The sequence below is a fragment of the Anoplophora glabripennis genome, unplaced genomic scaffold, assembly GCF_000390285.2.
Source record: "Anoplophora glabripennis isolate ALB-LARVAE unplaced genomic scaffold, Agla_2.0 scaffold29, whole genome shotgun sequence".
NCBI classification, from domain to species: Eukaryota; Metazoa; Arthropoda; class Insecta; order Coleoptera; family Cerambycidae; genus Anoplophora; species Anoplophora glabripennis.
In genome coordinates, this window is record NW_019416257.1 from 685,236 (window position 1) to 700,114 (window position 14,879).

The 14,879-nt window shown below is 30.7% G+C and overlaps 1 protein-coding gene across 2 annotated transcripts in view; it reads right to left on the bottom strand.

Annotated features, from left to right (window-relative positions):
- LOC108908499 (protein peste-like) overlaps nt 1–13,846 on the bottom strand; it is a 26,077-nt gene extending 12,231 nt beyond the window's left edge. The window contains exons 1-2 of one of the 2 annotated variants that reach the window (XM_018712566.1): nt 13,791–13,846; nt 1,812–2,255 (exon numbers count right to left, since the gene is read on the bottom strand). In XM_018712566.1, coding sequence (XP_018568082.1) covers nt 1,812–2,237 — 426 coding nt within the window. In that variant the 5' untranslated portion in view covers nt 2,238–2,255; nt 13,791–13,846. Of the gene's footprint in view, nt 1–1,811; nt 2,256–13,639; nt 13,768–13,790 lie in introns of those variants that run through there. The other variant, XM_018712558.1, reaches the window with a different exon arrangement.
- Nucleotides 13,847–14,879: the final 1,033 nt, after the last annotated feature.

Sequence of the window (14,879 nt, forward strand, 5' to 3'; positions counted from 1 at the left end):
CCTCAGAGTAATAAGTAAAGGGGAGGCCGCATTCCCTATTTCAGTACACAATGTAAACATGTAACCTCAACCTATTGTATGTTGATAAACAAATGATACATAAGTAAACACAATGGTCCCTGGTACAGTGGCGTACCGAGTTTAGGTTTAAAATCTATCATAATATAAGGAAACCATAAAAATTACACTTTTTAATAGAATAAAATCAGAAGTGCTCGATTATTTAAGCTTTCATGTGTAATAAATAGACAATAAATAGGAAAAAGTTAATGGTTTCTTCAAAATCTATAATTAATATTTTAAAAACATTTCCAGAACAAAAGAGTGACTAAAGAAAACTCCTCGATTGAAACTATCATTATACTATAGCTATAGCAATGTCATTGCCTACTATGAAATAATAGAATTAATAGTAGGCAATGACATTGCTATAGCTATAGTATAATGATAGTTTCAATCGAGGAGTTTTCTTTAGTCACTCTTTTGTTCTGGAAATGTTTTTAAAATATTAATTATAGATTTTGAAGAAACCATTAACTTTTTCCTATTTATTGTCTATTTATTACACATGAAAGCTTAAATAATCGAGCACTTCTGATTTTATTCTATTACAGAGTATAATTTTTATGGTTTCCTTATATTATGATAGATTTTAAACCTAAACTCGGTACGCCACTGTACCAGGGACCATTGTGTTTACTTATGTATCATTTGTTTATCAACATACAATAGGTTGAGGTTACATGTTTACATTGTGTACTGAAATAGGGTATGCGGCCTCCCCTTTACTTATTACTCTGAGGTTGGAATATGCGGTGATTATTTAATTGCACCGTATTTTCTTCATGAGAGGTTAAATGGACATAATTACCGGCATTTTCTCGAAGAAGAATTGCCAGGTTTGATGGAGGTTGTTCCCATTTTAGTAAGAAATCGACTATGGTTTATACACGACGGAACACCAGCGCACTTCAGCGCTCTGGCGCGCGAATATTTAAACCAAAATTACAATAATCGCTGGATAGGTCGCGGCGGACCACAGTCATGGCCACCTAGACCCCCGGACCTCAATGCTTTAGATTAGTTCCTATGGGGTCATCTCAAAACATTGGTTTACAGCAGTAATACCAAAGTTATAATAAAAAAATGTTTTTTCATAAAACTTTAGCACCCTGTAGTTCAAAAGTTAAGACTTTTAGGACATACCTGCATGTTCATATGAAGATTTTTTCTGGACCTAAGAATAACCACCTTAAATATTAGCACGTTATTAAGAAACACCCTGTATAAATATAATCCACTAAAACTAAGGCAGTTAACTTACTATTATCAGTTGCTTCTATAATGTGTTCTATTACTTAAAAAATGCTCTAAAACAGCTGCAATTTGGATAAAAATCCAAATTTATGTCTAGGCAATATTTTAAATAATATGTTCGAATGAGATCCTATTTGTTTATTGGTAGATTTTTCCACCAATTTTGATAATGTAGACATATTGATTGGTCTAAGGTCTGTACGTTCAGTATGTCGTTTACTCAAAGAGGCATTAAAGTATCAAATAGTTCACGTTAATCAATTTTATTTAATTACATCTGCGACCCCTTCAACCACTCCACTAAGTTTTTTTTTATATAATGTTGGTTGCCTATGCTCGACGGTTGCTTGGTGGCATTCATGAAAGCTCTGGAGGACAAAACCTTAACCTGTCATATTCAAGCTAATTGATAATTTTGAGCACCTTGTGCAGAAAACATTTACTAATAAAGTCGCTTTTATAGGATCAACAGTAATAAAATGAAGAGGTCTTACCAAAGCCACAGGATCGATGGAGGTCACAGTGTCAGTTAAACTTCCATTGCTCAAACTGGCTTCAAAGTACCACTTCTTCAAATTCTTGTAAGTAACTGTGCCGTTGTCGTTCCAAATCACACTAGACTTCTCTTTAGTCTCTGAAAAGTAATAAGGACCCAATTGCTGAAATTTGGGCTTCGTGTTGTTGTCGTAGATATCTTTCGGATTGGTCCAGTTGAAAACGAACAGTTTCAAGGACAGTGGTACGGGATTTTTGACCCACACGCTGTAAGCCGTCGAATTGGGCTTTAAAATTAGGTTGCTCCTGATGATGTAATCGTATAACGATCCCCACATGCACAGTAAAACTATTCCAGCCACTATGAAGAACAGGGACGTTCCGCAGAGGTACATGAATATGAAGTAAGCCTTTTTTGGATGCATCTTAGATTTTTCGTCTTCCTGAAAATTGCACAGTTTTGAGTTCGATTGTATAATTTGGTTGAAATAAGTCAAATAAAAAATCTAAATGTGACAGTGACAGTGACAAACAGAGCTTCTAAGTATAAGACATGACGCAATAATTTAACTTTAAAAAGTGCAACAAGTGCAAACTTTTATAACATCGATCGATATTGGTTAAAAAAAAATATCACTTATAATCTCCCTAGTGCTTGAATTATTTCCGGAAATTTTTCCGAAGGAACGCATTTTTTGAAAATTTTCTAGAAAAATGCATGATTGAGGAAAAATTTCCGGACATTAATTCAAGGACGTGGGGCATTCGGTAAGAAAATTTTACAACCAAAATTTATTTTAAAAATTTGACATGTTTCATTTTGAAACTTATTTCGCCAAAATAAAGTTGGCTTGACAGATAGACATTGTTTTGTGGTGCATGACATATTTTTTTCTTCTTAAACGTCACATAATTTAATCGCTTTTCACGAGTTTTTTAAAATTCAAAAATGGCTCGTTTTGGAAATGAAAATTTCGAAAACATAAAAACCACGTTCCTTTCACTTTAGTAATAAATGAGATATTTAATTTTTGAATTCAAATATTTACCTTTGCAATACAATGCACTTAGTACTACTAAAATAGAAGGAAAGTAAGTTTTTGTAGAAAAGCGATGTCTATGGCAGTTTATCAAATATTCTTATTAAAGCATAAAAAACACATTCCTTTCACTTTAGTAATAAGAAAGGCATTTAATTTTTGAATTTAAATATTTAGCTTTGCAATAGAAGGAAAGTAAGTTTTTGTAGAAAAGTGATGTCTATGGCAGTTTATCAATGATTCTTATTAAAACATAAAAAAAAAACATATTCCTTGCACTTTAGTAATAGAAAAGGCATTTAATTTTTAAATTCAAATATTTATCTTTGCAGTACAATTCACATAGTATTACTAAAATAGAAGGAAAGTAAGTTTTTGTTGAAATGCGATGTCTATGACAGTTTATTAATGATCCTTATTAAACATAAAAAACAGCACATTACATTCACTTTAGTAATAAAAAAGGCATTTAATTTTTGAATTCAGATATTTATGTTTGCAGTATTACTAGTATTACTAAAATAGAAGGAAAGTAAGTTTTTGTGGAAAACCTATGTCTATGGCAATATATGAATGATTCTTAAAAAATCATAACTGCAATCAAGTAGGCTTAGGCTTGTGATGTCACAATCGTCTATACGTCACGTAGACAGCCCTTTTCTCTAGCTTCTAGTTGTTTACAATTAAATTATGGCAGTGAACACCCAAAAACTAATTTAAAATTTTTGCACCAAAATAGGGGACATTCTTATGTTTCATAAAAATTTAAAGTATTTGCCATATTTACTGAAAAAAAACTGGAATCAGTACGTATCAAGAAAACATTTTCGCAGTTATTCAAAAGATTTTGGAGGAAGATATCTCATCTTTTTTACGTAAAACCAGGACTCAGCAGAACAAAATTTCATCAAATTATTACATATATTTTATGAAACACATACATCTGATGGAAATAAAGGTAATAATTATGCTCCTCGTTACTCTCCGTTGCGAAGAGAAGAGTTCCAGCCAGAATTTCAAAAACATTTAGCGTTAATAGAAGAAATTTCGGAACAAATATTTGGTAAATAATTATTTGTATCTATTTATTATTTTAAAATAAATAAAAACATTACAAAGCAAAATTCTGGATAGGTACTGATTTTTGAACCATATGATAGCTGTCAAAAAAAATTTCCACTTATTAATTTTGTTTGCCTAGCTTGGCAGGAGGAAAAAAAAATCCGAAAAATTTGAAGGTTGCCATGGGCAACTGTCGAAATTACAGTATGTACCTAATTGATTGGCTTAAAATGACAGGTGTAAAATTTTCAAGGAAATTTGTTCAGAATTCAAATTTGAAAGCAATCGGCCTACTTTGATATTTTCGACTCCTCCATGCCCTTTTTGGGTGAGAAGTCGTGTGAATGTCCCAAGTTTGTTGGCAATCGGTTTTAGTTTTGCAAATTATTTTATCAACCAAAACAAAAAATATAAAAGTAAATCGGTACTTCAAATTTGGCATACCGACATGAATTTATTATTTATTATTAAAATTTGCTATAAAGCGTAGACTACCTGTAAAAATTAAAGTACCAAGAAAAAATTCTTATTACCTATTCAAAAAAAATAAAATAGAATAAAAAAATCCCACTACAGAACTTAAACTAGAAATTTGCATAATGAGATTTTTTTAGAATTTTTCGAAGAAAAAAAAACGCCAGTCTATTTCAAAAGCACAAAATCAAAGAACACCTCAAAAAAAAATAAAACTATAATTTTTTAATTATTTTTTTTATAAAACTACATCTCAAAACGAACAAAATAGAAAAAATGTTTATGATATTTTTAGTTTTCACCAAGTTACAGGTATTTGATATTTTGTTATCAAAAGTATTCAAAAGCTCATAACGAAATAAAAATTTGAAAAAAATTACAAAGAATATCCTAAATGGGTAGGTACTAAATAATACCAAAAAATTCAGGAAAATTAAAAACAGCTTGGTAAAGCAGATATTATTAATATTCGCTAATGGGGCTTGTGATATTTGTCTACGTAGAATCTAATTTCTCAAAAGATACAAGATTTTTTAGGTGACAAATAAGGACAGAAATTTCCAGAAAATATGCAAAATGGGTGTTACAAAAATCTAATTCAAACCGTTAATCAGAGATTCTTTGAATGAAAATAATGAGACTTAAAGTTATGCAAAGTCTATGCAAAATTTCAACTTAGCACCTTAAAAAACAACCGAATTATTAATAACTTAATGTTTTATATGCAGTTTTGATACTCTGTGTCTTGAAAACGAAGTAAATGTCACAAGGAAAACCTCAATGCACCTAAAACGGTTCGCCTTGAAAATTAGCTACCTTACTTTTTTTGTAGCACCCTCCATTATAGGCATTATCAAATCGACGCTTTAGTACGAAAACATGCTATCTCAGATTTCGATTGGAAAACATGCTATCTCAAATTTCAGTTGAAAAACATGCTATCTCAAATTAAGTTTGGAAAACGTGCTAACATACTATCTCAGTGTGACTAAAAATTTAAGTTGACACATTGAATGATTGACACCGCTCATTATTCAACATTTTCCAATTAATTTTGTAAACTTACACTGTTATAAACGACAAAATTGTTAATTAAAAAAATAGAATAATATGCAGTATGGTGCAACACGTATATTATTTGACATTTTTTGAAATAACAAATTATAAAAAAATAGTGTAAGTATAGCTTAATCCTTAATATATAAAAATTATTTGATTTTTTTTCATACAAGTTTGCTTTGATATAAAAATTAAAAGCGCACTCTTAACTGATTTATAGTCACTACTCTTACTTTTGTTAATAGAGTTAACATAATAACCAGAATATAAATATACTGTATACAGTTGAATGATATGTATACATATATCGATGCGACGGGCGCATATGATTTGCACGTGCACATTTCCGCGATTCCCCATGCACACATGTTTATCATCAGCAGATCACAAAATACCGGTAATAAAAGTGTCGCATACCTGCATTTCTTTTCCAAAGTCTATGTAAGCACGCGACTACCGTACCCTTAAAAAGCCATTTGTTTTTATTGTGGTGCAGTAAGAACGATTCGAACCTGGAGTTTGGGGCCTAGCCTGGTCCACTATATAATTCTTTTTATTGCAGTCTCCTTAGGCATACAAAATTATTTTCAGAATAAATTGTGCATCCCAGATTTTGTGAAAAAGAAAAAAAGTGTATCAAGAGTAGCAACTATAAATCAGATAAAAGTACGCTATTAATTTTGATATCAAAGCAAACTTGTATGAAAAAAATCGAATAATTTTAAGTAATAACAAACATTTTTATATATTAAAGTATACACTATTTTTTTTTATAATTTGTTATTTCAAAAAACTTCGAGTAATGTACGTGTTGTAGCATACTGCATATTATTCTATTTTTTTAATTAACAATTTTGTCGTTTATAACAGTGTAACTTTACAAAATTAATTGTAAAATGTTGAATAAAAAAAATAAAATAAACAGTGTACCTGAACATACACACTCCTTACTTTTTTAAAACTATATTAGGTATATAAGTTTATTATAAATGCATGGTTTCAATCATTCAGTGTGCCAACTTAAATTTCTAGTCACACTGAGATAGCATGTTTTTACCTAAAGAGCTGAGTTAGCATGTTTTCCAAGCTTAATTTGAGATAGCATGTTTTCCAACTGAAATTTGGGAAAGCACGTTTTCCAACCGAAATCTGAGATAGCATGTTTTCGTATTAAAGCGTCGAAATATCCGTCGTACTTTCGAATATTTGGGTACGAACGAGAAAATTGCGATATTGTGACCAAATGTAATCTGGAGAACTGGTATCATCAAATTTATTGCGTATGAATCCAGAAACCGGTATTAAAAAAAGTCTCAGACTTTAGGAACGCAGATTCTTGTCTACTTTTAATAATATAATGCCTGAGGGGAATGTTTACAATAACAAACTAGAAATATTTTTTATTTGTTGGTGTTCCTTGTAATTCTGCTAAAAATAATTCAAACTTTAAAAGGTCGTTTTTCAGGTGATTTTATACTCGATTATTTTTACGACTACTGCGAACATCTCTGAGATATAAATTTTATATTTACACTGTTATAATTTATAGTTTTACCTTCCATAACCATAATGAGGTGTTACTGTATGCTACTGGTGATCTTACATCATTTTTAATGTACATAGTACTAGACGAGTATCCTTGTACACGCACAAACACAAACTGAGAGGTCAGAAAACAAACGGTCTTTTTCCTAGTTAGTTTTTCATCGATTGATTATCGGCAGCCCGAAAATTTATGTTTTTGTTTACCAAAGAAGTAGTATACAATAATTTTTAACTTGATATTAAAGTGTTATTCACCCAAGACCAGAACAGAAGACATAACCGATAAGTCTGATTGCACCTAATTATATTCTCTTTGAAAATGGTCACATAAGAAAGCAACTCCATAATCCTTGTAGTTCAAAGCCTCTTGAAATTGGCGTCATTAACTTTGAGTTCTATAAAAACAATTAGTATAAAAACTATATTACAACAATGTATTATCCATCAGTGACAAAAAATAATTGTTACTAGATGTTTAAATTAATCATTTGCAAAGTGCGTATAATGGGTAATTTAATTTACAAAATTAATTTCAAGTTTTGAATTCGGCACTAACGTTGACCTTTTTATATGTTTTTTATACACTTTTTTTACATTAAGAACCAGAAAACTGTTCAAATATTTCTACTGATGATTAGAGATCGAAAATGTGGTACAGGGTTGGTTGTGGGCCATATAAATGTCTGCATCTGATCTGAGGCTTCACATCGATCAATTTATTCGATATGTATCTAGCGTTACCCTAATGCCTGTCTTATCGGCATTATTATTTATTTGACGTCACTTTATTCATTTGGTAACGTATCTATTACTTCCATAGTATACAGGATGTTCTGCCATTAATATTTTTAAATTTTAATAAGCATGCGACTTAGCTGAATAAATAGAAAATAACTCGTCTCACAAATAGAAAAAACTGGATTAATTTCAAATTATTTAGATGCTTACTAGCCTTAAGAAAATTTAATACTCCTATGTCAATGATTTTCTTCGACATTTCATAATTAGGTACATTGTATTTCCAACTCAATTTTTTTTATGACACGAATAGTATTTGAGTATTTCGATTTATTCAAGTAAGTACTACGTTTATTTTAAATTAAAAAAATAACAATAATTGTGAAGTGGCTAGTTTTTGAATAAAATGAAAGACTGAATACATCCAATTTTTAAAATATATTCCTAGTGACCTGTTGCCTGTTTCTTAGTATCTCCGGTACTGGTTGATAGTATATTAAACAAATATTTGCCCATAATCAGTTGTCATTTGAGAAAATCCTAGCACTATGCTTCAAACATCTTTAAATAAATATCATATTTTCTTAATTTCAACACCCTGTACGTCAAAAACGAAGCATATCTGGATACACATTGATAAGATCTTAGTTTACTGATTGTAACGTAAAAACCACTATTAAATTTTGGGAGAGTATATCATTAGCATATTTTATAACAACATTCTTGAAGATATTCAAAATATATTTCCTGACGGTTTTTTATAGAACAAATAATCTTGAGCTATTTTAATTAATGATACTGGTTATAATTTAAATACAAAATTATAGTTTAACATAAATTATATTCCTTTATTTGTGATGGCTCTTTTAGGTAGAGGCCAAATAAAAAATATTTGTGGCATCTATTAAAGGATACTTAACATTTTTTTGTAGCTAAATGTTAATAGAATAACAAGTTGAAAATACCAGGTCTGTTCAGAAAATAAGCGGACTTCTTGAGTTAATGCTAATGGTGATACGCGGTTGGCAGCATTGCGTTGCACAAACTTACAAACACAAACAACATTCATTCACTAAATATTGTTTTGAATTTTGAATTGAATATCTTGAATAAATACTCACTAGTTATACTTTTTAGTTCTACAGGTAAACAATTAAATATTTTAAGCCCTACAAACGAGTAGTTAAATTTAATCGAGCAAATGGTACATGAAAATTATGTTTTTGTCTGGTATTGACATTGCGATACTCGTTATTTATCACAAATTTGCTTTGGTGTTTGAGTATGTGAGAATTCTATAATGTTTAAATATATTTCTACAAGAATAAGTACTTAAAACACCAAACGTACATCTTAAAACACGTTTCTGCCCAACAAAAACATGGAACGAGATGAATTACCCCAGACACAAACACCATAGCTCAATCGAGATTCAACTTGGGCATAGTATAAATAGAGGAGTTGATCGGTACTTAGGACTGTTCTAATATTTCGAAATAAATAAGTTAAAAGTTACCTATTGAAGACAATTTTAATAATATATTTTTACAGTTACATTTTCAGTCAAGGCTTGTGTCCAAATTTAGACCTAAAAAATTTCACAGTCACAGAATCAGTAGGTAGAGAACTACTATTAATATTCAAATTTAATGTTTCGCAATTTCTATTTTGAGTAGAGCAAAATCGAAGTGCTTGAATTTTATCAAAATACCTCATTCAAGTTTTAAGGTTCGATTTGACTCATTAGATATTACTAAAGACGTATCATCAGCGTACATAGTAAAATGAGAATTAGGTGAGAGAGTATCGAGATCATTTGTATATTGCAAAAATAACACAGGGCCTAAAACAGATCCCTGTGGTACACTCAGCTTTACCAAAGAGTATTGCGAATTATATTTACATCAAACATTCTGATTATTATAATTTATACTTACAAATTACTTCCTATTTTATTTGATAACCGAACAACGGCAAGAAAATAGTGTAAACATTTGTCGACAACTCCTTGAAAAATCCAATGACGATGAAACATTCATTCAAAGGATCATAATGTTAGACGACAGCTACGTTTACGTCTACGATATTGAGACAAAAGTTCGATCATCACAATGGATTGTTAAAGGATTTCACGCCCCATGAAAGCACGTCAATCTCGATCAGTCAAAGTGATCTGACTGTTTTTTTCGACTTTAATTGGAATTGTGCATGTTGAAATCTTACCTTACGGTCAAACAATGAACCGTGTGTGTTATAAAGATGTTTGACAATGGTTACGTGAAAAAATCCGCAAAAAGAAACCAAATTTGTGCGAGACAACTCATGGTTCTTGCAGTATGACAATTCACCCGCACACTCAGGTTTGTTAATTCGTCAGCGATTTTTCCTTGATTCCGAAATTAAAATTGCGCATGTTCAGACTATTGATGACTTCAATAATGTATAAAATTAATAATAAAGTTTATAAAAACAAAGTTCGGTTATTTTTTGAACAGACCTCGTACGTGTCTCCTTGTTAAAGACAATTCTTTCTTCTACTGTTTGTATCTAAAAATAATACTCTGTCAAATTAGCATAAATTTGTAAATATTTGATTTTGTTATTATTGGTAGACTAGATACCTAAATATTTGTTCGATGTAGTAACTATAAAATTAACATAAATTATTAAACAAATAAATTCTGTTTGATAACAAAACTTGCTAAACAAACATATACGGATTGTTAAATACTGTAATTATTATTTAATTACAAAAATAAAGTTTATTGTACATTTTCAAATGACTAAAAATTTCCAAACACATGTTAAAAATTAACAAGGAATGTTCTGAGTCCATGTCATTATCTCAGGATGTTGCTCCTTGAATGATTTTAAGCCAACAATATTTTTACTTTATTGTAAAGGAGTTAATTGAAATAAATCGATTTTTTTTAATCTCATCAAAAGTTTCTAATACTACCGAAAAGACTCCTAACTGTTGATACTGTAGAAAACAACTACTTTAAGGACTACGTGCCTCAGCCAGCAATGAATTTGAGAAATCAAAAATTTTTTATCACTTTTGGGAAACCGACCATGCGGAGAAAATTTTGGAAAAGCAAAATATTATCATTAAGAGGTCATTTTTGAATGGACAAAATGTGTTTCTAATTGTTCTATAGATGTATTTTTTGTATTTAGTATTTTGTTAAAACTATTTTCATAAATTTAACCCTCAGGTGATCCTTTTGGTGCAAGCATTTGTCAATTTTTTAAATTTTTTCACAGGTTGCAATAGAAAACAAAAAACAACAACTATGCCACAAATAAAATATATAAATACAAGGCGATTCACAAACGGTGACCAAAAATGAAACCACGTATTCTTTGGTAATTTTCCCATAAAGTTTTTATCTAGGACGTTTCGTTAAAAAGATACAGGGTGTCAAACTTCAAAAAATATTTTTAATTTTTTTAAATAATTTAAAAACTTTTCCTAAAATTTACCTGCTCCAGTGGCGAACATACAGGGTATCGGCATGTTTTTCTAAATAAAATAGTACGCCACTGCTTTACGGTAACAACCATAATATTTTCGGATTCGTCTTTCAATTTTCTACAAATTACTACTCTCTTATGTTTTTCGAAAAGTGCCTGATTTTCGAGTAAAACTTAAAAAAAAAGAATCGAGAAATTATTTGACGTACTAGTTATTAAATTATTTTAAAATATTAAAAACATTTTTTGAAGTTTAGCACCCTGTGTCTTTTTAAGGAAGCGTCCTAGATAAAAACTTTATAGGAGAAACTCCCCTTAAAATTCACCAAAGAATACGAGGTTTCATTGTTAGTCAACAAGAGTGGCAAGTTTAACTGGAAAAAATTCTGTAACTTAATATACAGGGTCAATTTATATTTTCAAGGGGGCATATTGCAAAGAGATTTGTCTATTTTTTATAATGTGGGGTGTTGCAGCAACCCCCAACTTTTTTTTAAACGGAATTATAGGTTGATTGTATTGTAATTATAGGTTGATTGTATTGTNTAACTTAATATACAGGGTCAATTTATATTTTCAAGGGGGCATATTGCAAAGAGATTTGTCTATTTTTTATAATGTGGGGTGTTGCAGCAACCCCCAACTTTTTTTTAAACGGAATTATAGGTTGATTGTATTGTAATTATAGGTTGATTGTATTGTAGAAATTTTTTAATTGCAAATACAATAAAGTATTTTTTTGTTACTTTTTATAAGCAATGTGTTGGAAAAAAAATAAGGAAATGTTTATTGAAACTACTTTAATGCAAAAGAAATTTCATAGTTCCACCTTGCTGCTGACAATACCCTAATCGATAACAAAAAGCATTCCGAACATTTTGTAGCACTTCCGGCGTTACTCGCTTAATTTCATCTTTCGTCTTTGTTGAAGCTCGGCGATTTCGTTAGATTTAGTAGCAAACCTTGCTTTTTAGATATCCCCATAAAAGAGATTTAATGGGGTAAGATTCGGAAACATTTCGTTAAGATAGATCCGTATATTTTGAGCAAAAAGGCCGTGCTGCCCCGTCTTGTTGAAACAACATCCGTTGGTCAAATAAATCGGGATCCAAATTATTGGGGAATAAAACCGTTTATGGTTGTCCACCACATTTTGTACAAAATGGAGGGACTTATATCAACGAAGGGCTTCTGAATTGGTGGATTGGAAGAAAGGGCCAATTGAGTAGCCAGCAGAATCACCCGATCTTACCCCATTAGTTTTTTTTTATGGGGATATCTAAAAAGCACTATTAAACCTAACGACATCGCCGAGTTTTAGCAAAGAATAGGGGTTGAATGCTTTTTATTATTGATTAGGGTATTGTCAGCAACAAGGTGGCGTGCATTTCGAAAATTTTTTACATTAAAGAAGTTTCAGTAAACATTTTTTATTTAATTTTTTTTTTCAGACGCATTGCTTATAAAAAGTAACAAAAAAATACGTAATTGTATTGGTAATTGACAAAGCCTTAAAATAAAACATTAATCAATCTACCTTTCCATTTACCTAAACAAAAATTTGGGGGTTGCTGCAACCCCCCACATAATTAAAAAAGTAAACAAACCTCTCTGTAATATGACCAATTGAAAATAAAAATTGATGTGTTTCAGGAATTTTGCGATAAATCTTTATAGACTCACAAAGTTATTCTAATTGTTTATAAGTACAAAAATTCGACCAATGTTTAAACAAGCGCCAGAGTTCTCCTAATTGACGGAGTCGAATATTTCAAAAAGCGTTTGAAAGCTTGAGAGCCCTTTTGTATGTGATTAAAGTTTCAAGTATCTAAGAGCCTTGGTTTTTGCTGTGCAAAATTTTGAAAATATGCAAATTTTTTTTTCAAAATTTGAATTGCAAAATTATTATGCAAAATCTATCAAACCGATTTTGATGAAATTTGGTGTGGTGATTCTACATGACATGAAGTTTTCTTGAGCCAAGTATGAAGGTCCTATGCCCAATTTAAAGACAACCAAAAAAAATCCTTAAAAAGTAGTGTTTTAACGCCATTTTTGGTTATTTTTTCGATTTTTAGGATAATAATCATGATTCATTCGATTTGTAACTAGTCATATTTTGTAAAAAATTTAATTACAAACAGTTTTTTCCTCTTTCATTTTCGCCTAAAATCAACATAATTAAATAGGAAGAAAAATATGACATTTTTCGAATTTTTTTAACAAATTGCGCCGCCAAAAGTTAGGCCCATGTTTTTTTTATGCGCATAGAAAAATTTTCATTTCTAGTGATATTTAAAAGCCAAAAAGCCAAAAATCTCCGTGGATATACGATTCACCCAAATATGGACTTTTTGAAACAGATACCGTCTGGACTATTATTTATTAAGTTACAGAATTAGTTGTATAATTAATATGTCAGTTAATTTTACCTTAAAAGCCATCAAAACTGGTGCCAAAAACCAAACAACCTTTGACGAAACAGTCCGACTCTCGATTTCAAACTGAGTGGCTTACGATATTAAAATTTTTAGGAGCACAAACATCAGAGTTAAGAATGAATGCGTACTGGCAAGTACTTACCAGCAGTCACCGATTTTACGTATTGTGTCGCAGCGCTGGACGTTGGTCAAACTCATAGTACGTTCGGAACTAAGCTTTTTGATAGGTTTAATAGGTTTATTAAACTGCCAACTTCAATTAGCTCACCTACGCGGCTGCATAATTATTTTCTTAAGACTAACAACCTTAATTGCGCTATTAAAAGTGGTACCGACTCGTCGTTTGAGCTTAATAGAGCTGGAAGAGAGGTGAACGGGGTCAATTCCTTGTTATTGTTATTGGAAATACATCACGGGCATAGTATGCACGGCTTGGAAGAGTCTGGATAATAAGTGTAACAGCGTCAAAATGTATGGTGGGTATAAGATATGCTGGGTGGTCACTGGGTACGGTCGATTATTATTTTAAGGAAACAAAGTTTATACGAACTGAACAATCTACATAGTTTTCAGGATGAAGGATGTTAAAATTATTTTCTCTGCTCCCACTATAGTAAATAGACTATTATAACATTTTTTTATGGAGGTAAGTGGATTTTACCGTAGAAGTGGAAGTTGCTATGGACAACAAGATGTAAGTGAGGTAACTTACCTCCCTAGGGAAAAAAGCGATTTTGAGTTATAAATGCATATTTTATGAACAAATAAATAGAAATATTTGATGAACATTATATTTTATTATTATTATGAATGAATATTTATAGTAATTGTAGAGTTATTATATTTAGTAACGTTTATAAAATCTGGATAATTATTCCCCTCGCGTTTTAGTCCACAGGCCCAGACCCTTTTGTTTCTTTGATTAATAACAAGCTGAATTTTGGGGAATAGCTTCGTTTTGACGAGACGCCCAACTTTTCCCTCTACGAAAATTCTCGAAAACGGTAGTTAATAAAGCGTAGGGGTGTCAAACATGTCGATTTGGTGAATGATCAATATTTATTACTAATAAGTAGTTTTTTACTTAAATCGCATGATAATTGTATGAAAAACTCTAAAAAATTCTTGTCCTACACGTTCGATGGTTTTTCTGAAGCGTCTCCCACTCTTAACATGTTAAAATAATATAATCTTATAAGTTATTAATAACCACCAAATTTTTTCACAGATG